Source organism: Gasterosteus aculeatus, chromosome 9, assembly GCF_964276395.1.
Source record: "Gasterosteus aculeatus chromosome 9, fGasAcu3.hap1.1, whole genome shotgun sequence".
NCBI classification, from domain to species: domain Eukaryota; kingdom Metazoa; phylum Chordata; class Actinopteri; order Perciformes; family Gasterosteidae; genus Gasterosteus; species Gasterosteus aculeatus.
The window spans coordinates 15,285,554-15,302,338 of NC_135696.1; the positions used below are offsets into that span (position 1 = coordinate 15,285,554).

Below are 16,785 nucleotides of genomic sequence, written 5' to 3' on the forward strand. Positions count from 1 at the left end.
GCTCCTCCTGTTTCACTATACAGTACACATTCATTTTTTTTGTACTATTATGAAATTCATTTTGGTTATCATCGTGGTAGAAATGGGTCAGTTTTGAAACGTATAATGTTGTGGTAAACAACGCTGAAAGTGAATATTAGGTTGAAACATAGTCATTTTCACTAGCTGAAGAAAAACACCAAAGTATAATAATATTTACATTGGAATACGAAGTGCTTTAAGAACACGGTCTGAAAGCCTCGATAAGTAGCCTAAAATTAATAGGCTATTACTTAATCTAATATGTTAGTGATTCGCCATACCATTATTTTGAAGGCAAAGAAAGCAAACCGGAAAAGACGTGTGTGACATCCGCTGTGCTAAGGGACGGTAACGGTCGCGGATACACACTACATTTTGTAAATCCTCACAACTTTATTTGAAAAACAACAACACTCTCGGGATGTTTTCCATGGTGCCAATCAAGGTAGTGACCGAGAATTATTGTCACAGTGATTCGTACAAACCGAACGAATGTTGTGTTTGAACACAGCGACACAAGGCAATCGATGAACGTAACGTTAGCTATTTGATGTTGTTTCGTGCCAGATGTGCTGTCGTGACAAACATGGAAGTGCGGGAAATTCCCTTAAATAACGCTAACTGTTAGCATCGTGCTGTATTGGAAACGCTGTACTTAACCCCCCAAACAGCCACGGCTAAGGTAAATCCCGCAGGCTAACGTTTGCATGCTAACTGCAGTCTGCTAACTGCGGCTCAATGGGGCACTAAGGTTAAAGGTCAACCGTCTTAGACGTAACGTTAGGTGGTTCTGCACGCTGGGCGCTTAAACAGCTGATGGACTATAATTTAACAACGTTACGTTAAGTATAACAATTGGTCGAGTATTTGCTTCTCAGGGTATTCTTTGTACTTTTACTCCCACATTTCAGAAGGAAGTATTGAACATTTTAGCTGTACAGCTCTTATGTTGCGGCCTTTTCTAGTTCCCTGTTAATTTATAAATTAAGGGTTACGCGTATCTAACATGAACAAAATGTAAAAACAAATGTAATGTCTGGGTAAAATGTCCAACACAAAACACAAGTATCTGAAGTCAATATTTTCATTTATTAGTTCATTACGGTACAGTTAAAATATGTCCAAACACAGCCCTGCCTAATTTAAATATTTGCTCATATGCATTTAAACACTTTTTAAATACATATTTTGCGTTTCTTCTCCTGCTCTTATCCCATGTAGTGTATATTAAAACACATTGGGAACATTTTAATTTGAAAGGTCTAAAATAAAATTGTATTTGTCAAATATTAATTCTGACGTAATTGTTGATGATTTGATGTTTAGATCGGAATAATTGGGGGTTCAGGCCTCGATGATCCAGATATCTTGGAGGGGAGGACTGAACGCTATGTTGACACACCGTATGGAAAGGTTTGTTGTTCTTTTTGTGGTCCAAAGATGTTTCTCGTTAAATGGAGAAGTGCAACCTATAAGCTCTACTGACATGCTAGGCTGTGTTTCCTATACATTAATCAATAGATTAGTATGTTTTATAGTTACATTTTTCTGCTCCCCCTGAACAGCCGTCCGATGCTCTGATTCTGGGGAAGATAAAAAATGTGGAGTGTGTTCTCCTTGCAAGGTAAGAGCGTGTTTTACTTTAACCTTTAAATATCAATTCTGAAAATGTATTCTACTACCACCATCTAGTGGATTCTTGCTTGTACTCCATCTTTACAATGTTTCACCACATTAATATTAATTAGGAGACAAGCGTCTAATACTGATACTTCTACTAAAAATAATAGAATTATATAGTACCTTTACAGACTCTGCTACACTTCGCTTTGCAATTAAAACGATACATTTAAAACCCAAAGAGAATAAAATTAACTAAAAGACCAAAACCACAAGGCATGGAGTAAAACAAAGTAAAATACCATAAAACAAAAGAAAAAAAGTGAGGGGTTTTGCAATGAATAATATCTTCACAATAATCAATAAAAGAGCTGTAAAATAGCCAGTAAGGAGAAATCCAGGCAGAAGAGTTGAGTTGTTTGATGAGTTGGAGGCCGGAGATCAAGCAGTGACCTTGCACCGATCTGCTACCTGCGCAATGACAGTTTTTAGATTATTAAGAAATTTAGAGAGATGGTCTAACCCTTGAAATATTTCCAAGATGATGAAAGCCAGATTAATTCATTGATTTAACATGTTTGTGTAAATTTAGTTTTTACCTAGATTTCTGCAATCCTGAGGTTACGGTGTCTTGACACAGATGTAAACGAACAATGTGTTTCTTGATTGATTGATGTATTTTTTTCCTATTTTTAGGCATGGGAGACAACACACCATAATGCCGTCCAATGTGAACTACCAGGCCAACATCTGGGCACTGAGAGAAGAAGGCTGCACACATCTGCTGGCCACCACAGCCTGTGGCTCACTCCGAGATGAGATTCAGCCGGGAGACATTGTCATCATAGATCAGTTCATTGACCGGTGAGTGGAATGTAAACACGAGCAGGTTATGGTTCAGACGTTTCTTTACTCGGTCAGAACACACTCTGTAGGAAGTAGTGAAACAGAATGTCAGAGCGTGTTGATAATTGGATTCTTCATATATCACATTGAGAATGTAAAAGACACGTTCAGTTAAATATGTTCATCTTCAGTTTTGTTCTGATTTGTTATCAGACCGAATGTTAAAAAGTTCTGATATTCCAACGTCAAGCAAGAGCTCAACACACAAGCTTTAAAAATCAAACCATTGCATTAACAAGTAGCGCGCAGGTCTTTTTTTTTTTTTTTTTTTTTTCTCGTGTTTGAATCTGAACTATTTGTCATCTGGATGCATAAGCAGCAGTGTGGAGGAATCCAGAAAGAACCACAATATAATGCAGTGTGACGTTTATGGGAATAGTGGCAAAATAGTTTTTTGATGTTTTATGAATAAATTAACTGTCTTCATGCATACCTCGAAATTCTATTCCATTGTGCGTCATCCTGCAACGACTGTAGATGAAAGGTATTGCACAACAGTTGAAAAATCTTCCCACGCATCTCACTGGCAGGATTCATGTTTCTGTGGTTCAACAGTCAGATCGCTGAGTAAGAAAGGGTGAGTTTCTTGACTCCCCATGTTAGACACGTTTAACAAAGCCAATATTTGTTTACTATGTAGTTCAGCTGGAAGTATTTGTTAACTCCTGCCCAATGTCCGGTTGAACTCGAGCGTAAATAGTCTTCTCACAGCCAGTGAGGATTAGGAGGAGTGCCGGAGAAGAAGATAAGATAATCAACAGATCTTTTTGTAAACCGCCATGGCTGCTTCCTGTCCGTATCACCTGAGTTGTGAGAATTTCAGCCTCAAGCTCTCCTTCAATCTAACGCGCTAATAATACCCACCATTGTGTTGTAGTGACTGTCATGAAAAGGATTTGTTCACAAAAAGATGCACTTGAGTTTGAGGGACTGCATAACCTGTATTGACTTCAGGTGGTTGGGCCTGCAGGGTTGAACACTAATAAAACAAGTTTGTTGATTCCTGTTTGTCCAGATCCGTCATAGAGATGCATATTTATTTAGTTTCTATTTTGTTTCTAGTTAACATGCTTAACTATGTTTTGCCATCTCTGTCTAACTTTGAGATCTGTTGATGAAGAGTGAGTTATAAATAAAAAGTATTCTTATAATAATTATTATTGACCTTAGAACACTCTTCTGTAAGGCTGGCAAGCTGTCAGCTGTTTTGGAGATTCTTCCTTCTCACAGCTGGGTTGCTGTGTTTCCCCTGCAGTTTCGCGTAGGGCCGCCTTCACTAACAGCATTATTAAGCCCAGACCTGATCTATTTATCGGAAATGAGGAAGTTGCTTGTTCAGACTTGTTCAGCGGCATGTGGCCGCGTGTTTCTGAAAGATTCGTGCGATTAAGTCACCTCTGCTTATTTGTTTTCTAAGCAGACACTGGTTTTCTATGGGTTGGTGCGGCAGGCTTTGTCAAGTTGGAAGCACTACTGTCCGTCATTAAATCACCTTCTGCACACCCCGGTCCTCCTAGTGCAGAGCTCTCAAAAAACCCCGGAGTGAGATTTTGTCGGGGGTGAACATAAAGCCGACACGGGTGTGGGGGGGTGGACGCTATCGCTACAGCTGACGGGAAGGTTGAAGAGGAACCAACGCGGCTCAGACCGAAGTCCGACCTTTTTTAGCATGAGAAATTGGATGTGTGGCGGGAGTGCGTGACTAAATAGCGAAATGAGTGACCGTCACGCACAATGCGTGACACTTGAGCTCTGTCCCAGTGTGACCCTTGATTCAGATTCTCTTGTTTTTCCCCGAAACCAAAACCCTGATCAATCCCACATGTGTGCAAGAATGTAATGCGAGGATGTATATTTTTACAAACTGAAACAGGGTTTTATATCATTATTAATAGTCCCTGAATAATAAAAACGCTGGGGTGTCAAAGCTCTGTCCAGCTGTGTTGGAAACGGACTGAATGTACTTAATGCTTAGCAGTCCATACCTCATCCTTCTCGCATTTCAGGAATGATTGAAATATTCGATAATTATAGACGGTAGAAGCCATTCATTACAACAATGATTCTGAAATGACATTCCTAATGAAATGCCAAGCCGGGATAATTAGATCTCTATAGCATAATCGGGCATTGTACTCCGTGCTCATAGTTTATCCCTCATGCTAACTGATTTTCGGCCGGGTAGAGCTGCAGCTTTCAAACTCTATTCTAGCAATGACTGTAGTCGCCCAATGTCAGAGTTATGAGTAAGCGGTAGGGCATCAACTTCAATATGTTCGTCTATACAGTCAGTAAATACGTTGGCTGTCTGAGATAATTGTGATAGGGCGTAGCCATCTCTGGGAAGATGCAAGTAAATTAAAACACCACAATTCTTTTTCTGTTTTATCACCCCATGATATTAAAAATAATTGGGTACTTGCTAATAGACAAGCTGAAGGGATACATGCAGACTAAAAATCACCGATGTTCTCAGGCCGCTGTGCTAAGTGAGTCAGCCGTTTGTAAACACTGCTGACCGGCTCCACGAAGAGCTGAAGGTGGCAGGACGCCTGTTGGAAACCCTGCCTGACCCGGCCGCTGCTTTCACGGTCCTCAGTGGCTGTCAGAGTAGTGTTCATAAAATGTTGAATAGTGGACAATAAACTGGAACAAATAAACCAATTCAATAAACTGGAACAAATAAGCCAATAAACCAATTTAATAAACTGGAAGTTTATAACTAACTGTGGCTGCTTCAGAATTATGATCTGCACACGGATAACTTTTGGATGGCGATATCATAGTGTTCCTTGTCACTGTTTTATCACCGCTTGACATGCAGTATTCTCTCTTTTTTAATGTTATGGAATGTTTTTTTCCATCGCTTCCGGGGGGTGGGGAGGTTATACTTTAATTTCTTTGGCAAATACATTTTTAATGCAAATAATCAAATCTCACTCAGTATATTCCAATGTCTCGGGTTGCCTTGAGCCTAACTCAAGTTGGTCCTGTGTGCTTCCTTTTGGCCAGGACTACCAAGAGAGCTCAGACGCTGTATGACGGACAGCCCACTAGTCCAACCGGAGTGAGCCACATCCCTATGGCTGAGCCTTTCTGCAACAAAACCAGAGAGGTGAGTCCTCAGGCGCCTCAGAGATGTCGCTTCCTGTAAATGATTCTGTGATTAAAAATACGAATGTGAACTTTTAACATGTCTAAAACTATCACGCCATGTCAAAATGTAATATTCTACACTGATATTGTATTGAGTTGTAGGAAAGACAAAAAAAGTGTTGTTGAAAACAATACGTCGCAAACGTTGTAACAAGAGAAGGAGATGAACAAACTGTCAACAGCCTCCCCCTGCTCTCCCGTCGGCCTGGTCGACCCCGTCACCACCTCTTTACTCCCGCTGCAGGTGCTGGTGGAGGTGGCGCGGAGCCTTGGTGTTAAGTGTCACGTTCGAGGCACGATGCTGAGTATCGAGGGGCCGCGCTTTTCCTCGCGGGCCGAAAGCCTGATGTTCCGCCAGTGGGGCGCCGACGTCATCAACATGACCACGGTGCCAGAGGTGGTCCTCGCCAAGGAGGCGGGCTTGTGCTATGCCAGCATTGCCATGGCGACTGACTATGACTGTTGGATGGAGCACGAGGAGGCGGTGAGTGGCGGGCTGGAGTGCAATTTCTTTTATTTTTAAAGTAACACTTTTCCAGAATGTTACACGTTGTAGGTGCAACGCAATACCAATCTTTTTTTTTTGTCATAGCCAATTGGTCCCTTTTTATGGACTTCCTGTCTTAGACAAAGGTTTTTGCCGTCTGTGCTCTGTAAGTAGACGAGAGTATTGTGGCTTCTTTTGGTTTCCGATTAGCCTTCCCTACGTCCGGCGCTCTTTTATAATGATTTACAGCGCGTGGGCGAGTTAGCGCTTATTTGTCCCCGATTTAACCAAAAACTCACATCTCCGGTTCCTGCAGCTGACCTCTTCCCCCTCCTGTTGCAGAACGTTCACCACATCCTTCCGCGCCCCCACACTCCCTCCCTCTCAGGCCCACACTACCTCCTGACTCCCGCCCCCACTTAACTTCAGCTCGCCTGCCAGCCTCCGGTGGAAGCCCTGCCAGAGGAGGTTGAGTCACACTGAGTCATCGGCTTCACTGTCTTCACCCGGGCAAACGCCACGAAAACATGAATCCTTCATTGATCGTGACATGAAAACCACACTTTCAAAGCGAAGGGTTAGTTCGGGACACAGGAAGGAAACAATGTTGTCACTTACAGTGCGCGTCTGCCGGAGCAATGACGATATTATCACCTATTTTCATGCAGGCAAACTTCAATGTTTGATCCTGTGAGTGAATCCTTTATTTATTTACGTAATGGCCGCAGAAGAAAAAGTGTACTTATTGTTATGATTTTTACGTCTCCTCTTCCTGTGCCAATGTTGCAGAGGAAATGATGTGATAATTGCCAGTGTCACGGACCCGACCGGTGAAATGGGTTAAGACTCAAGTGCATCATTAACATAATAATAATATATATAATATAATGAGTCTTGATGACTGATCTCTGTCCGCTCTGATGCAACAGGTTTCTCATATCAACGGCCATCTCTTTGTCTGACTCATTTATATTTGGAATCATTTCACTTCTAACAGCCTGCTGTTGTTTATGTTCTGCTGAAAAATAAACATAGGCCCTCATAATATTCCACTTTGTTTTTTTTTTATTAGCTAACAGAAGTCAGAAGTTATTCTCATTTGTAACAACAGTAAAATACACCTGATTTTAAGATAAGATATTCCTTTATTAGTCCCACAATGGGGAAATTCACATATCGCGGAAGCAAAGTGGACAGTGCACACAAGATGCATGGTAAAAAAACCAAGATAAAAACAAGAGCAGCAGGATCATAATAATGATTAAAAAAATGACAAGAATAAAATTATTACATATATTTACTAAGTACCAAATATATATATGTGCATGTACACATACCACAGGGATTATTGCCGTCTTTCTTGCACATACAAAAAAGATGAAATGCCCTGTGGTTTACTTGGGTGCACAGTTGGTTGTGCAGCCCGACGGAAGGAAGGACCTGCAGTACCTCTCCTTTGCATTATGAGCACGGTTTTATCCCTACCATTATAACTGGGGGGCGCCCCCCCTCCCTATTTTAAATGATTTTTTAAAAATGGTTGCTGTTATTTTTCCTCGCACGACAGTTCCACACTGACATTAATGTATGTTGTGAATAAGTCCGTGTGGCGCTCCGTTCGCCCCCCCGGTCGGCCCGAATAATACATCCACGCCGCCCCGGCCTCACCATTTCCCCAAATACTACATCCTCCCCTAAAGTTGTAAACCATGGGGAAACAAATCTATGTCAACAAACAGTTGACATAGATTTCCGCCAGTAGTCAGATTTCAGCTGATCTTTAAAATGTCTTATCCTAATGGCCCCCATATGGTGTCAATTGAAGATTATTGAGTGAAAATTGTATGTTGAATCGGGGGAAAAAAATTACATTTTTAGGTATATACAAAATGAAGGAATTGAAATGAGCATTTCTGTAAGTGATTGATATCACACGCCAGCTGTTTGTTGTCCCTTGTCCTGAAGGTCTGTGTTGACAACGTAATGAAAACGATGAAGGAGAACGCCAACAAAGCCAGCAGCATCCTGCTGACTGCGATACCCCAGATTAGTCAGATGGACTGGGCTCAGACAATGAAGACCTTGAAAGTAAGTTGTCAACTTTACGGTGACTCATATCCATTCACAAGGACTCGGTAGAGGTTGTGAACTAAGGTCTGTTTACCCTTTTACAGCTGGATACTTTAAACTGTGTAACTGTTTCAAAAGAGTGATCAAAGCATCCGGAGCTTTACACCTTCTCAAAACACATGCCGCTCATGAAGGTCGCTTCATCTGCGAGGCTCAAACACTGTCATCGTGCTGTGCTGCACCTTTTGTTTATAGTGTTGGACCAAATACAAGTCAGCTGATTTAACTTGGAATGGAAACACTGAATATGAAAACACACCAGTCTAATACATATTACAATCTTCACCCAATATATGTGCTAATAAATATAGTAAATGTGTAAAGAAGAGTGCACATGGTTGATAAGCCGACCATGTTAATTGTCCCTCATTAAATTCTTTTTTATTTATCTGCAACAATATCTTCGTATGTGCTTGATGTAGGTTGCAGGAAAGTAAATCGTTAAAATTTCTATTCAAAACTCGGGTAACTCTAAAACAAATGCTTCTTTCACGTGGTTGATACGTAGTTACTGTTGCTTAGTGTCGTTCAGTTATTCATGGCAGAAAAAAACCCCCACAGTCCTCTTTCTTCTGTTACAGTCAATGGCACAGTCGTCTGTAATGTTACCTAAACATTAAGCTTGGAGAAAACCCCCGGAGTGAAAAAAGACCCGAGGCACCAACGCACGGACAACACACCCAACTCCGGCTGTGGATCGATCATCAGTGAATCACAAACAAGTGCCTCGCGTGAAGAAAGCATGCGCGCTTTAGCTGGAGTCTCACAGTCCCTTCTTGACTGAAAATACTCGTATAAGCATCCACACAGTTCAGTCAGCATCCCACCGCGATTAAAACATCATTATACTAGATATTATTTGTGGGTTCATATTTTCTGTTTTCTGTAAACATTCGAAGTTATATATTTGTAATGTAATCCATTGGTGTCTTTGTTGCTGTTTGTGCAGGATACAAAAAAAAAGACTTTGCTAGTAGCTAATGCTACTTTGTTACTGCCTTAGTTGCAACAAATATGTTCTCTATGTCGAATCTGAAGTAAAATTGTTTAAATGCCTGTATCCATTTCAGGAAAATGGATTCTCATTTCCCATATCGACTGAAATATTTGAAACTGAAACTTTTTCTACGCTTAAAATGTTTGATACAACCTACGAATCATCAGCATAATGAAGAGGGCGTCTTCTGTAATGCGCCAGGCCATCTGTTACCGCTCTTTGTCACTTCCATGTTCTTATCTGCAATACGGCATTTGCTCAGCTGGATTTCATCACAATCAAAAGTATCTTCAAATACTTATTAATAGCTTGTTTTTTTACTTTCTGTTGGCTTGTCTTTACAATATGAACGCATTCTGCAGACGTTAGCTCAATAAAAACTACCGTGATTAGTGCTTTAACATTGTTTGAAAAACATTAAAACTGATCCAAATGAATCTTTTCAATGTCAGTATTTGTTTGTATCACAGATTCATAAAATATGCCACAGCATGCAGAGTGCAATAGTCTTGTATCTGTGCCAAAAAAGTCAGCAATAAAAGAGACAAAGGTAAGTGCTGCATGAATTGTCAAGTTCAGTTTTGAATATGTGGTCATGATGCGATTAGATCGATGATTTTATTAAATAAATGAACTGTGAAAGACCGCTTCTTTTTTAACATTTTGTGAACAGGATTCATTAAGATAAAAGCGTTCCATAGGATAGTTGATCCAATTCCATGCCAGTCGTGGTCACTGGGGTCTTTTCTGTATACGTTTGTCTAACCTCCACCTTCATAGCCAGAACCAAAACGAGCTAATGTGTAACTTTGAACAGTGTATATAAAGTCATATGTGTTTTATCTCTCTCATTCTTTTCAACCACAGTCAGGACTTTTTAAAAAACAGTTTTTCTGCATCCATCGGATGGTCTATTCCTCCCATGTGCTGAGTGCACAGCTTCACAGGGATGGTCTTAGGACGTCAAGCGTCTAACGGTGCAGGAAGAGAGGCCATGTGGATCTCTGAACTATTCAACCACAGAGCGAGCTCCTCTTCCCTCTTTCTTGAGCTGCTTTTACATCCTCCGCCTCTTCAATGTCAATTCTATCAGCGTAATATTCACCCTCTAATCAGTTTACACAAAAACCTACTTCATGTTCAGTCAAACTTTATTAGTATAGTATATCTTTATTAGTTAAAACTTCATTTAACCTGTATTCAAACAGTAATCCCATGTTTTCAATTTGATTTGTCTTTCCAATACTCGTGCATCTCTTCTGTGCATACATTAAAACATTAAATATTTAATTTAATTAAAGTGCATAACGACCGAGTTCTTAATATAAACAGGAGCTCCAACTTTTTTCTGCACATTAACGATAGTGTTTATAGAACAGCGTGTCCTTTAGAGGCTAATATTCAATGAGCAAAACATTTGAATGGCTTTCGTTAAATATTACACATGGAAAGATGTTCAAAATGCCTCATATGATTTACAAAGCAAACCAGAATTAACCCTATTTTAAAAAATACAAATTACTGAACATTAGTAAAAATGTATAAAGTGAGATTCCTTTAAGGCAAATGGTCTTATTTCTTTTTTACAGGGGAAGATGAATCAAGATGCACACATTGGTGTTAATGTCCCCATAAACCAAATATCTCCAATAGTTTGCTTTAGACAACCATGCCTTCGTTAACAAATAAAATAACGACGCCTATCAGCTAAAAATATGACGTATAAATAAAGTGTTTTACACCAGAACAGTGTTTGCATCATGTAAGGCTGCAGGCCTCGTCGGGGCCTGTTTCCAGTCTCTGTTCTAAACATAAATATCATTTCGTCACCGACTAGTTTGGCAGAGACTGCAGAAAATTCACAACATCGACGTGGTTATTCTCTCCGGCCAAATCCACCGGCTGACGCGCTCTATTGTCTCTGGCCTGCGGCTCGGCCCGATATTGCACCAGCAGCCGCACGGTGTCCAGAAAGCCCGCCCTGGCGGCGTCGTGCAGCGGCGTGGCCCCGGTGCTTCTGTCCGCCGCGTTGGGATCCGCTCCGTGCTTCAGTAAGAGCAGAGCCACCGGCGTGCTGCCCATCATCATCACCTTTAGACATGGATAAATAACCGTGAGTTATTCGGGGCATCTTGTTTTGATTTTATGTGGCTGTAAAGTTATTAGGAAATCGTGTAGGGACCATAAAATCTCACCGACCAATTTTCATTCGGATTTTTATCAACCAACTGAAGCTCTAGATAATAGTCACAATGTAACCTGCATTCAGATTATTGTATGGAAATATGAGCCACTGAAAGCGGGTTTAACGCAACAAAACAATGCGAGAATAAAAATCACACAATCCATTATGAGCAGCCCTTTTTAAAAGCTCTGCACTTGTTTTGTTTTCGTTTTCTTAGGTCTTGAGTGCAAGTTGTATTCTATGAAACTAAGTAGTGATTGTGGGGCAGTTGACGGCTGTTGTGTTGTTACATAAGTCTGCATATTGAGAGGCGTAATGAATTTAACATTGAATAGTTTAATACTGCTGAATGGAGGGTGTCACATGTTAATTCTGCCGTATTTGTTGTATAATAGCCTGTTTTTTTAAAATCCCTACCTCTTCAAACTACAGGTGCTAATTTTCGTTTGGAATTGGTGAGCAAGTTATATAGGACATTAACGTTTTTTTGATACAACTATTACGTACTATCTACTTTTAACGCAATACTAACGCTCCATAAATCGGTTGTAAAAGCTGTCCTGATAACGAACAATCCAAAGTAACAACATGTATGAATGTTGAAACTCGACTTTTAGTTTCGTTTCATTTAACCTGACGATGAGTAATATTATATTAATAGGAAACATCAATAGTGTTGTTTCCTCCATACAAGTTTGTATTAAGGTTAGATCTACAAATCCACATTCCATTTACGCAACGGCGTCATTTCGGGGTACATTGCTTCTTCTTTCTTCTTTTTTCCAGCCGGCTAAATAAAGAAACAATAGCCAGTTTGACATGTCTCCCATGTTCGCAATTTATGTGGTCATTTAAAAAAAAAAAAAAAAGGTACCGAGACACATTGAAGTACGAAAACACGCGTTCGGTCGTCGGTCGGCGGAGCGCGTCTGACACCGACCTGTAAAGCGGTTCGCCCAAAGCGGTTCGCCCCGTTAACAGAGGCCCCCGCCTGCAGGAGATCCTCCACATCGGCCGTGTTTCCCGTCGCGGCGGCTGTTGCTAGTTCATCCTCCAGAGTCATGTCCAGAGGTCCCGCGGCGTCCGCGTCCGGGAGCCTGTCACTTCGTGGCCTGTTGACAGGTGCGAGGAATGTTTGAGGAAGCCAGAGAAGCGCGAGTGGAATAGTCCTGTCGCTCGTCGTTGATGTTTCGACGGTTTATCCCCGTGTGCCCCGTCCGGTCCGTCCCGTCCGCAGTTGGTCTGGGTTCGGATGAGTTAGGGTGTGCATCGCCGGTCCAGCGATGTACGCGTCCGGGCTCGCTTCGTTTTTCCTTTCCTTTTTTTTTTTTTGTTGTTGAACGGGTGACGTCAGTGTGCGTTGCCGCAGTGGTGCGATCACGCCCCTGCGCTCTGCTACGACCGCCGCGTTGTAAATGTATGCAAATCAACCAGTGATGGAGATCGACTCCTTCCGACGCATGTGACAAGATATCAACTAAAACAAAAGCTGCTGTTTCTCCTGCTGTATTCTGGACCTGACCATAGAAGTTGACGATACATTCTCAGCATAGAGCCAAATAACAGCAGCTCAACATGAGTTGTATTGGAACTATTATTATATTACATAGTAATATAATAATAGTTTAAATATATGGGTGGGTGATACGGGTTGATGTTATGCCTGTAAAGGAGACACACAGTGATCCATTAAAGGCTCTCTTGCATCGCTTTACAATATGAGCAAAAGCTCCAGGACGGCTATTTTGTTCTTGGGCTGAGACGTGATTGGTATTACATCGCCGCAAACTAAAGACACACCTCCTCAGGCTATACCTTGACTAAAAAACAACAAAACAAATTGCAGCACTTTAATTGTACTTATAATGGCTCTTATCTATAGCAAGTTGTAAATCGCCTTATTTGATAAAATTGCACTTTCTTGTTCTTCTGGGTTTGTATCCGTATGGTTGAAAGCACGTATTTAAAGTCGCTTCTGATTAAAGCGTCAGAAAACTATGTAGCGTAATGTAATTTCATGGCCAATCAAACGTCCGGATGATGTGTGTGGGCGGGGTTGAACTATGACCCTTAAGCGGGAGCAGTAAGTGAGCATAGCAGAGCTACTGTAGAGTCACGGTTGGATATTTTCAGACTCTTTGGTTTCATAAAAAAAACTGTCGACTAACTTACTGACTTGTATAATTAAGTTGTCAAAGCCAATAGCGAGATATTTCCAGAAACTGAGGTTTGGTGACCAAAAGGAACAAAGGAAGTGAGGACTTGGCTAACTAGCGTTAGCTAGAATGAAGCTAACGTTTAACCAGCAGGGGAAGGAACCGCCGCCATCGTGGCAGCAGCAACTCAGACGCACTCGACTCTATCGCCAGCCAATCTGAGCCAGAAGCCAACTCCTTTGCTTAAAAATGGAAGAAAATCACCTGCTCTTCCATCGTGGATCCACTTGACCGTTTTCTGGTCATTTCCTGAAAATGAATTAATTCCTACGGGTCATTGCAATGACATTTCAGCCTTGGAGAGAATCTTCGAAAAGTGCTTCTGCGGCCACGAGTCATTTAACTGCTGAAATCTTCTTCTTAGTCAAGTGTTGCAGCCTCCTGACAAGCCAGCCAAGGTAGGGTTAGTCTCTACTCTAATGCCAATTTAAGATGATTTAATGATGTGTCATCATGTGTTGGCTTTGTAGTCGGATTCATTTTCTGGCAGGATGATGCGTTTTTTTTTAACCTGCTTGGCGGTTTACTGTTAATGTCTGGTTGGTTTACTTTTGGCCTGTGTGTTGACCTATTTATCGCCTGTTCATCTCAGCTGTCAGTCTGCTATTGAACGTTAGAGCTTAATGTCAATCAGGCGCTCACGAGGCAGCAGTGTTGTTGATTTTGTACATTTCCACATAGTTTGCTTGAGTAGTAATCCAGACTATCTTTCTTGGCTGAGAAAAAAAAATTAAACCCGACCTTTAAAAAAAATAAATATATATTTATTTTTTAGGTTAATAAGGTACTCTTATGGGTCACGTTTTGTGTCTATCTGACAGAAATAGACTTTAACAGGGCACCGTTTATGCAACTATATATTGTTTAATAGAAGGGGACTAAATGCATCATCTGAATGGAGGCCTTTCAGGAAAGGACCACAATGGCGTTCTGTGTCCACCATGGAAGAAAAAGCAGCTCCCGGGTAGCACAGTAAAGCTGTAATTACTGAAACTGTTGGACAAGTCATAGTGAAACTACAATGTCATGCTTCTCCATTGTCTAACCTGAAAAACCACTGCTGTGAATTAAGTATTTTCTTTTTGAATGCAAGAGGAGACAACCACGGGCCCACTGTCTGGTCTGTTAAATTATCAATAAATGACACGTGTGTTGGCTGAGATGAGGATTGAAAGATTCATTGTTTGTCATCCGTGGAATAATGGGTGCTCACTGGTCCTCTGTGTCAGACCAGTATACGTCACGTGTGTCGTCAGATTCAGTGACGGGTGACAGTGCTGAGGAAGTAGCCTTGCCACGTGGTTCAGGATTCATTTGAGACCATGATGTCCCTTGTTTATTCAAACCTGCACATGTGGCCAGCCTGTGCTAGTGTGGCGTCTGTGTCTGTCATACCTGCCTTTGTCGTCACAAAGTGCACCGAGGACCCAAACGCACTGCGAGTCTTATAATTACCAGTATCATCATTATTATTATGTGGGTTTTGAGACGTTGATATGTCAGCGTGGTTGTGGGTCTCTCTTGTGAGTTCTTCCTGATTTCACTCTCGGACAAATCCAAAAAGAAAAGTACATTTAAAGTCACATTTCTGTACTCCTGTTAAGTAGCTAATGAGCAACAGTAATCAGCCACAGTTTACTGCAGTAGCACCACAAGAAATATCAGCGGAGTGGACGTAAACGTCCGCGTAAGTGAGGAATGAAAATAGTGCAAATGATTATTAATTATCACGTGACCAGCCCCTCGGCAGTGTGTCCACTCGATGTACCACTCGCTGTGGGATGTGCTGGCAGAAGCCAGCAGTCATGTAGGGTGGTGTGTGTGTGTGTGTGTGTGTGTGTGTGTGTGTGTGTGTGTGTGTGTGTGTGTGTGTGTGTGTGTGTGTGTGTGTGTGTGTGTGTGTGTGTGTGTGTGTGTGTGAACGTAACCTTAATACTCAGTTTATCTGAGCAAATGTGAGCGGGCCGACGTGTGTGGAATGTGTGTTTTGCCTTGGGGTTCACAGCCTGTAGCGATGGAGGGTGAGTGTGGGTGGAGGTGTGTTAGTCTGGAAGTCCCCTGTCTGCGTCTCGTGTGAAATAAAAGGGCACTGTGAATGATTACAGGCGTTATGGCTCATGCCTTGGATGGTCTGTTTTAAAAGTATGAATGAATAAACAGATCAACAGTTTGTAGTGGGGAAAGAAAGGGACTTTGTAGGGGACAATTAAAGCTTGCTTTTAATGACCACCGAAGCCATCTTCAAACATGCCGAAGAGTCTTTTCTTTGGAGGGCTTGGCTTCGTGACATCAGTGCTTTTGGAATGTTCCTTCGGTCAGCGGAAAAAATGCTCGAGGAAGAAAGCTCTCCTCTTCTTTGCTAAATTTAGCAAAAGTCGGGCACTGGAGATTTGGATGTGACAGCATGTGGCCCCTGAGATTTGATTCTTAAAAATGTGTCTTTATTTGCTTGCTTAGTTTTTGTTCTGAATTTATTTATTACGGTTCACACTTTGCTATATCATTGCATGTTTTGCATGCTAACACTGCCGTGCGCTCCGAAGCACGAGGCCAGACAGACGAGGAGGGGAATACCTGCACTCTCATCCCCACGAGTCACCTCCTCACTGCGCAAACCCCCTTTTTATTGCGTCTTTTAAATGCTTTTATTGTCTGGCCTTTGATTGCTCGACACTGACTCAAGTGAGGAATTTGACAACTATTCATACGGATAAAACAACTTTTCTAATCTCGTGTACTCACACTATTTCTACGTATTAGAACGCAGCTGGGAACATCCTACTGAATTTTTCTCCAGATCTTTTTCCTCCTGTGTTATTTCCACATCAACGTGTGGGCTTGTTTTGTGCTTTCAGAAGAAACAAAATAGTTAATGTCAAATAGTATGATTGAAAATGTTATATTTCTGCCTCTTCCAGTTCGGCTCAATGTCAGCAAATGTGACACGTATTTGTTTATTAAGGCAGTAAGTGTCATACTTCAGTTTTGGTCGGCACCCAGTGGTATCAGCTGATCGCTCTCAATGAGCCATGCAGGGACACACTCCTGCTGACAGTCTCTTATTGCT

The 16,785-nt window shown here is 41.5% G+C and overlaps 2 protein-coding genes across 3 annotated transcripts; one reads left to right on the forward strand and one right to left on the reverse strand.

Moving 5' to 3' along the window:
* The first annotated feature begins 289 nt into the window (after nucleotides 1–289).
* mtap (methylthioadenosine phosphorylase) lies at nucleotides 290–9,754 on the forward strand. Of its 2 annotated transcripts, none has more exons than XM_040187256.2 (8): nucleotides 290–466; nucleotides 1,348–1,434; nucleotides 1,587–1,645; nucleotides 2,338–2,505; nucleotides 5,560–5,662; nucleotides 5,948–6,187; nucleotides 8,156–8,278; nucleotides 8,902–9,754. In XM_040187256.2, the coding sequence occupies exons 1-8, from the start codon at nucleotides 443–445 to the stop codon at nucleotides 8,938–8,940; spliced, it is 843 nt and encodes a 280-aa protein (XP_040043190.2). In that variant the 5' UTR covers nucleotides 290–442; the 3' UTR covers nucleotides 8,941–9,754. The 2 variants fall into 2 exon arrangements, 1 of the variants encoding a protein (XP_040043190.2); XR_013468801.1 differs by having other exon boundaries at nucleotides 311–466; nucleotides 6,533–8,278.
* A 696-nt stretch (nucleotides 9,755–10,450) lies between these two features.
* Nucleotides 10,451–12,930, reverse strand: cdkn2a/b (cyclin-dependent kinase inhibitor 2A/B (p15, inhibits CDK4)). The gene is made up of 2 exons (XM_040187260.2): nucleotides 12,443–12,930; nucleotides 10,451–11,408 (listed from the first exon to the last, which is right to left on the reverse strand). Exons 1-2 carry the CDS (start codon nucleotides 12,563–12,565, stop codon nucleotides 11,151–11,153), a joined length of 381 nt encoding a protein of 126 aa, XP_040043194.1. The 5' UTR covers nucleotides 12,566–12,930; the 3' UTR covers nucleotides 10,451–11,150.
* Between the last annotated feature and the right edge of the window lie 3,855 nt (nucleotides 12,931–16,785).

Bases quoted from the DNA above. Each gene is read 5' to 3' on its own strand.
- cdkn2a/b (XM_040187260.2), bottom strand. From the start codon at position 12,565: ATGACTCTGGAGGATGAACTAGCAACAGCCGCCGCGACGGGAAACACG. The intron at 11,409-12,442 runs GTCGGTGTCAGA...CCATGTCTAAAG, and splicing joins TTGGGCGAACCGCTTTACAG to GTGATGATGATGGGCAGCAC.
- mtap (XM_040187256.2), top strand. From the start codon at position 443: ATGTTTTCCATGGTGCCAATCAAG. The intron at 5,663-5,947 runs GTGAGTCCTCAG...CTCCCGCTGCAG, and splicing joins TCTGCAACAAAACCAGAGAG to GTGCTGGTGGAGGTGGCGCG. The intron at 6,188-8,155 runs GTGAGTGGCGGG...CTTGTCCTGAAG, and splicing joins GGATGGAGCACGAGGAGGCG to GTCTGTGTTGACAACGTAAT.